The sequence below is a fragment of the Propithecus coquereli genome, unplaced genomic scaffold (assembly GCF_000956105.1).
Source record: "Propithecus coquereli isolate 6110/MARCELLA unplaced genomic scaffold, Pcoq_1.0 Scaffold249, whole genome shotgun sequence".
NCBI classification, from domain to species: Eukaryota; Metazoa; Chordata; class Mammalia; order Primates; family Indriidae; genus Propithecus; species Propithecus coquereli.
This window is the reverse complement of record NW_012148052.1, coordinates 4820953-4829191: the sequence shown is the minus strand read 5'-3', so window position 1 is coordinate 4829191 and position 8239 is coordinate 4820953. Positions and strand designations below refer to the sequence as shown.

At 41.0% G+C, this 8239-nt stretch overlaps 1 protein-coding gene across 1 annotated transcript in view; it reads right to left on the bottom strand.

The window, feature by feature from the left end:
- Positions 1-8239, bottom strand: part of MTF1 (metal-regulatory transcription factor 1) — a 38942-nt gene that overhangs the window by 14664 nt on the left and 16039 nt on the right. Inside the window, exons 3-6 of the mRNA XM_012646670.1 lie at positions 5223-5461; positions 4282-4413; positions 2038-2111; positions 1441-1577 (exon numbers count right to left, since the gene is read on the bottom strand). Of these exons, the coding sequence (XP_012502124.1) occupies positions 1441-1577; positions 2038-2111; positions 4282-4413; positions 5223-5461 (582 nt within the window). The remainder of the gene's footprint in view (positions 1-1440; positions 1578-2037; positions 2112-4281; positions 4414-5222; positions 5462-8239) is intronic.

Here is an 8239-nt window from a genome sequence, read left to right as displayed (position 1 = left end):
ATTTAGACAGTGATTTCACATAACCTCATTTGCTATTCATATAAACCTTGGAAGTATTTTTTTAATATGAGGAAATTGATGCTAAAAGTGTGGGAATGAAGTGCCCCAAACGCACAATAATTAGAAAAAGACAAATCCAGTGCTTCTGATTGAAAAGTAAATGTTCCTTCCAGTATTCCACTGTGTTTCCAATACGGGCACCCAAGGGTTCCTTACTCAGAGTGGTACTGAGGACTTACTATTCAAACTCCACTGCCCAGGCTAACTCTGCCTCTGGATTGCTAGAATGCCAATCACAGTTTATACACTTTAGTTGGTAGCCTAACTTATCTCATGTGGATCAGATGCTCCCACTCATGCATGCATTCAACAAATACTCATTGAGCATCTACTACCTATTAGGCCTGTTCTAGGTCCAGGGATACACTAATGAACAAAACAAAGTCCCTGCCCCACAGAGCTTACATTTCAGTGGAGAGAGAGGGGACCAAAAAACAATAAACATACAGTATGCAAGAGGATGGTAAGTGCTATGGAGAGTAAGGGAAATAGGGAATGCTGGAGCAGGAACCACTCTTCTGTTAGATGCGTAGGGACAGACTCTCAGATAAGTAGCATTTAAGCAGAAATTGAAGGAAAGGGGACATGGCCACGTACATATCTGGGAAAGTGTTCCAAGCAGAAGGTACAGCAAGTACAAAAGCTCAGAGGTAGAAGTGGACTTTCCTTGGTTCAAGGAATCACAAAGAGAACAATATGGCCAAAGTAAGAGGAAGAAAGCACACGAGGTCAAAGAAGTGACCAGGCCAGAATGTGTAGGGCCTTGTGGACCATTACAAAGATTCTGACTTTTATTTTAAGTGATACAAGAAGCTACTGGAGGGGTATGAGCCGAGGACAGACATTATCTGTATTACGGTTTAGAAAGACTACTCTACATATTATCAAGCAGAGTGGGGAGGACATGGGGAGGTGCTAAGAAGCCCACACAGCAGGTTATTGCAACAATCCAGGCAAAAAGACAATACTGGATTGAACAAAGTAATCAGAAGAAGTGATCAGATTCTAGATAAATTCTCAAGGGAGAGCTGATAGACTTTGCTGGTAGATTTGACCTATAAGGGAAAACAAGGAGTCAAGAATGACTGTAAGAGTTTTGGCTTCTGCCACTAGAAAACTAGAGTGCCATTTACTAAGGTGGGGAAGACTACAGCAGTAACAGGTTTGGACATGTTAAGTTTGACAAGAGTAGACGGTGTATGGGTGGAGATGTCGAGTAGGTGGTTGAATATGTAAGTCAAGACAGGTCTTAACCCTGATTTCTTTCCTCTCACTTACAGATATACAGAGAAGACATTTTAACCTTTTACTGTGATACGCAAACAATTCTTGATGTTCTGTGGTGTCCAGATCAAAACAAGAGACAAGAACACTGCATACCTCTGATCCATTGTGTTGTGGAAATGCATTGTATGAGTGTCCTTTGTTATCATGACCTTTCATGTGACTTTTGAGACTGTATTGAGTGCTGAATGTTTTCTCACAGCCATTACTGGGGCAGAAGAAGGGTCTTTCACCTGTAAGAATGACAAGTAGGGTTAATTTTACCACAAAGGCATTAAGACTGGATGAAGAAACCCACCTTTCCCTAAAAGAGGAAAGTAAATATTGTTAAGAGAGTCCAGGTAACAGTTGTTAAAAGTTGAATAAATTATATGTTAATCACCTTAGTCCTAAAACTAAATGCAGTGCAAAGCACTGGGAATGGCCTGCTGCTGGTAAGTTTATAAAGAGAAGATTAGTTTTCTCACAGGCTCTTTTTAGAGTATCTCTGTATTGGTTTCATTTCTTAAGGTTGGATTCCTGAGTCCAACCTTTAGAGCCTTTCACCTCTGAAAGAAACTCAAACATTACAGGTGAAGGCTGAGCTGATTAGGCTCACTCTCTCCACCTAGCTCTGCAGGTCTCCACGGAAACACTGATAGTTATAGGCTCGAAGAGGGTTAAAATAAAAAATAAAAATTGGCCTGAACTCACCAGTATGTGTACGGACATGAGTTTTAAGGTGGTGGCTTGCTGCAAATGCTTTTCCACAGCCATCATGATCACACCTTAATAAGTTGTTTAAGCAAAGAGAAACAGAAGTCATTAGCTAACAGACCTTAATCCTCAACCTCTTGTAAATACAAACTAAAACATGTGCAGAATACTAAGATCAGATCAATATCACTGGTTTTAGAAACAGGAATGAGAAGAGGTCCTTGAAAAAGTAAGGTGGCATATCTGGGATCAAAGGGACCTGAGAGCCCAGGAGAAGTATTTCTTGTCTTAACAGGTAAGGCCCATGTTGAGAGCTCTGACAATAAAAGCCTTTTGATGAATTACTTAACAGGACTCTATTGACAGTGAGAGTCCACATGGAAAACCTACTGCCAGTGGAGTATTATTAGGACTATCGAGAGTGGGTAAGGTGGCTCTCAAGTATGTAAGGGGCTTGAAACATAATATTAGAACAAAATCAGTGAAAACAGCTAGGCTGGAATAACTCATCTTGTGGGTTAAGATTTACTTCTTTCTCTTTTACTGTCTTGATTACCAAAGCTAGAAGAAATCTTTCCCTCCTCAGAACTCCTAAGGCATTTATCTAACGTGCTTCTTCCACGGCACCTCTCATTTCCAATCTTAGTTTATCTCTGTGTATACATTTGTTATCTGCTCTCCTAGGTTGTCAACTCTTTGAAAGTAGGGTCCACATGGCTCTTTACACCTGCTGTAGTTCTTGGGCATAGCAGGCATTCCATAATTATTTACATGAATGAATATATGTTCTTATAAACCAAAATATTTTATTTCTTTAAATAGAAAGTTTCTCTAAAGCATTTTCATTTTTAATTATGTATAATCATCATCATGTCTAAAGTCTCATCTAATATTAAAAAAAAAAGCTAGCACTTGTAATCATCATAAAAATAAATGCATGTGCCTGAATAAAAATCAGAGTCCCCTCAGCAGCCTGTGGGGGAAAAAAATAACCTAAGCTTTACAGCAGCTACAGAGTAACCAACTACAATTTTAACTACTCTTGCCCTTAAAGGGGCCATGGCTCAGGAATACATCCGTAACTTAAAAACAATTTCATTTAATTGGTGTCTAAGAGTTGACTGCTTCTGAAGACTTTTAAATTGTTTCTAAGTATCCTAAGGGGATAAGTGACTTGAGAATGGACAGGCAGCATATTTAATGCCTTGAATATAAGAGTGATATCTTCTGCAAAATTCAAAGACATTGTTTATGGGCAATTTTTAGCAATACATCTATCTATATTACATTTAGGGGATCCTTATAAACTGATTATCTCATTTAAAATGTTGGCCAGGCGTGGTGGCTTATGCCTGTAATCCTAGCACTCTGGGAGGCCGAGGTGGGAGGATCGCTTGAGGTCAGGAGTTTGAGGTTACAGTGAGCTATGATGATGCCACTACCCTCTAGGTAGGGTGACAGAGTGAGACTCTGCCTCAAAAAAAAAAAAAAAAAGAAGGAAAAAAAGTCATATAATCATTCCAAAGCTGTTTTTGAACACCTACTGAATGCCCAGAACCATAATATATGCTACGAGTAAAGGAGAAATTAGATGATACGAGTCCCTCCTTCAAGCTTATAGTATATTGAATACATATGTATATATGTTGACATATATAAATAAAAACTGATGCTCCTATATGTTTGTGCATATGCACATAAGATATTACAAAACAACAACTGGACAAGTGTAACAAAATAAAATACCTGCACTACTAACTTAAGCATTCCTATCCTCATTTCCCCTTTTGTCTCCTCTCCCCCTCCCACCTCCATTCTTAGGTAGGTATCCCTCCTCTGTGCTCAGGGCACTTTGGCCATCTCGCAGCCTCAGATACTACTAACTTGTGGTTCTTTCCTACCAGACTAAGGTTCTCAAATTGAGAGCCTGCTTCTGAGTATTTCTCACTAACAGCACTAACAGAAGTACCTACCACATACACAAGTTTCAACAAATGCTTCCTGAAAATAAAGGGAAAAAATGAGACAGAAAGGCCATCATCCGCATAGTAAGGATGCTCCTGGAATCCATCGGCACTTCTCTAACGGCGGCAATTGGTTATGGCTACCCTGGGGCGAGCTAACGCTGCCAAAGAAAGAACTAGAGAAGGCAGTTTTCTTTCTCTTTTGACAAATTTCTGAGTATATCAAGACACCCAGCTGAAACCTGGTCAGGAATAAATAGAAAACAGTAAGATGTACCGAAATGGCTTTTCTCCTGTATGGGTTCGAATGTGCTTCCTCAGATCACTGAGTGTGGTGAAGTATTTGCTGCAGCCTTCAGATTCACAGTTAAACGTTTTCCCTGTGTGAAGCCTCTGATGTGCTTTCAGCCTGCAAAATATCCCAGAAAAATCCCCTTTGTCAAAAAGTACCACAGAGCCTCCCCATGCCAGCCTAATGTGCTTCAGGATCAAGTGCATAAGAATTCTGTATCTGTAACTTAATTAGCATCCAAAATTTCTTGCCCAAAGAAATTCAGAGAAGCAAATAGCATGGTGGGGTGGGTGTCACTCTGGAGACAGACTGACCAGGATTCAAAACCTGGCCGCACATCCTACTTGGATGGGGGACCTTGTGCCAGTTACAGAATCTCTCTGTGCTTCCATTTACCTATCAGCTACTGTGAGGATTAGCACTTAGAATTGTGCCTGCCCACACTGAGTGCTTTTTAAATGTTAGCTGTTGTTATTTCTGTTATTTTATACCCAATACTGAAGACTAATATAAAAGTCTCATACAAATGTAGAAAAGAGAAATGGCTATTGAGTGGGCCACTCCCCATTTCTCAGGGTAGAAAAAAGTTATCTTCAAGGTGAGGTAGGAAAGGAAGTTACAAAAGCTTTAGTATGAACATCCTGAGCTGAAGGGAGATACTACTCTATGCCAAATCCCCACTAAAATGCCCAGGCCAGAATGCACTCCCTGAGAGGCAAATCTAAACACAGATGTATTGTCACTTCTAACCCACCCAAGACAAGTCCACCTTTAAGAAACAAGTTCCTTTAATGCATTTAAATAGTTGAGCACAGCTATGCTCTTTGAAGTCCTGAAAGTGAATTTCTCTCCTGTGCAAGGAGAAAGCGCTCTGCAGTCACGACAGGGTCACAGTCAGAGGCTGGCAGAGCAGCGGAGAGGCCAACCTGTACAGTGTGTTGAATGCCTTCTCACAGCCCTGCACGTCGCACTCAAATGGCTTCTCCTTCGTGTGCACTCGCACGTGGATCCTGAGGCTGTAAGAGGTAAGGAAGGCCTTGCCACAGCCCTCCTGATTACAGACAAAGGTGTACTCTCCTCGGTGAGTCTTCTGGTGGGTACGCAGGTTGCCTGCTGTGCTGTAGGTGCGGGGACAGCCCTCAAAGGTGCACTGGTACCGCTTTACCTGGCAGACAGAGGACACCTCATCAATAAGACAAAAGAGCTGCTCAAGGCTTAACTCCCCGCTTCCAACCCCCCAGAGCTCAGTTCCCAGGAGATGTGGATAATACACATAGGTTTTCATCCAAAACACACAAAACAGGGAAATTTCCTGTTGATCAAATCACACCTGGACAACACACAAATGAGTGAGGAGGAAGAGATAAGCTTGTATGTAGCTTATAAATACCTTATAGGGTATTTTCAGGTTCTAATATATATCTATCACCGAAAGGTGGACATACACTGTTACAGTTAACTGTATTCAAATAAAATCTTAACTTTGTCGTAAGGCATGATTAAACACCTTGCCCTCTGGTACTATAACCATATTAGAAATGACCGATGTTAAATTGAGTCTAAAACATCCCGAAATTTATATACTTAATCATCAAACAGTATTTCCATAGATAGTTTCCACTGCATATTTTCAAGTCTTCAAAATGACAACAATGTACTGTGAATTTCTTGGAATATTCAGTGGTATGACATTTCTCAAACTATCAGCCTTTTTTGTTTCCTTTCACTACCATACTTTTTCAAAAAGTAGTCGACATGTGTGCCTCCATTTCCCTCAATGCCTATGTATTTCTTAACCACTTGGCAAGGTGGCTTCACTGTATAAAATTATTCTCTTAAACTTCCTGATGTTCAAACTCTTTCATCCTGCCCTACTTTCCTTGACAATGTGCAAAGGTATCTCTGATGATACCCTCCCCTTCTGAAAACATGTCCTTCACAACACAGTCATGACTTGGGGCACTCTTTATCTCCTTCTCTGAGACACTCCCTTCCCTTGAACTTTAGATGTAGGTGTACTCCAAAACTTGTCTCTCCCAAACCTTCCCATATCTATACTGATGCAGTGGAAGTAGCATCAGATTTGGCAGCAGAAGACTGAATTCTGGCACTTATGTTCAATATAGTTCTTATGTTGAATTATGTTATTGTTTGAGACTTTGAGCAAATCACTTCACTTCTTTGAGCTTTGAGTTCTTGATTTCTAAAATGCAAATATTAATGCCTGCTCTGCCTCTCTCACAGTGCTTTTGGGTGGGACAAAGTGAGATAAAACATTTGTGAAAATACTTTGTAAATCATTTGATGCAATACATATCAAGGTACTAGCATTATCTACTTTAGCTTTTCTTCCCATTCATTCATTCATTTAGAAACAGGGTCTCTACCTTTTGCCTAAGCTACTAGAGTGCAGTGGTACTGAGGCTACTGAGCTACTGAGCGTATCTCACTACAGCCTCAAACTCCTCGGCTCACTTGATCCTCCTGCCTCAGTATCCTGAGTAGCTGGCACTACAGGCATGCGCTGCCATGCCAGCTAATTTTTCTTATTTCTTGCAGAGACAGAGTCTCACTATTGCACAGGCTGGTCTTGAACTCCCGGCCTCAAGTGATCCTCCCACCTTGGCCTCCCAAAGTGCTGGGATTACAGGTGTGAGCCACCATTCCTACTCTCTAGCTTTAACCAACATCCTCATGTGCATAAATGTTTAATCCTAACCTTTCTCCAAAGTATTACTTTGTATCTCCAACTATATTATTGCTACTAGAATATTGAACAGTTACTAAACTGTTACGTCTGAGGCAATATTCTAGATACCATGGATAAAAAAGTGAACAAGACAAAAATCTCTGCCTTTAAGGAGCACCACTTGTAAGGAGGCTGATGTGTACAAACTATTATACACTGCACTGAGCTCTACAACAAATACGTGCACAGGGTGCTTTGGGAACAGGAAACCCCTCTCAGAGTGGAAATCAGTGAAGGCCTAGAAGCTAAAGAACTCTCTCTGACTTGAGGATGTTTTCTGCTTGTTTATTTTTTAGGGATGAGCTACAAAGGTATTCCTCAGGCAAACCAGGAAGAAAAGGGCATTCCAGAAAAGAGGAATAGCATAGGAACTACACGGAGAGAAAAATAATAAGAGTTCTGGTATAGTGAACCACAAACATCTGTAGTATGTGAGAGATTAGAAGGAGAAGAGTATAGAAAAATAAGGTAACACCCCCTTAGTTATGCTATGGAGTAGAGGATTAGGACAATGGGAGCTACCGACAGGTTTTAACCAAGATAGCAACACAATCACGTTTGGGGTTTAGGAGAGATCAGTCTGGTAGTCTTGTAGAGGATGTACTGGAAGGTTAGAGAGAAGTGATAGAAATTAAGGGAAGGGGGACAACAGTACAGGAGAGAGAAGAGAAGATTCTGAACAAGGGAAGTGACAGTGGACATCATGAGATGAATTTCAGAGAACTCAAGGGGAAAGGAGTGACTGGCTGCGGTGACAACTGGGTGCTGAGCAGCGGGAGGGGTGGAAAAGAGGCGAAGCTAAGATCAACCCCCAAGATTAGGGCCTGGATGAATAGACAGAGGGTCACACTACCAATCTGGGGCTGGATAGGGGTGGCAGTGAGATGATGAGTTGGGCTGAGGTGCTGCTAGGACTTCCAGGTGGAAATGTTTAGGTGACAGTGGGGGTCTTACAGTCTGGAAGCTAAAAAGAAAGTCTGTGGCAGGAGCCTTTAGTGCCCAGATAATAGCTGACTTTACTTGTATACTAAATAAAGATCAGGTTCAAGTCCCAGCTCTGCCACTTATTATGTAACCTTAGGAAAATACTTAAACTCACTAAGCCTCAATTTCCTTATTTACATGATGGAAACAAAACCTATCTTTTTAGGGTTGTTGCAATGATTAGGAATAATTTGTGTAAAGCATTTTAAT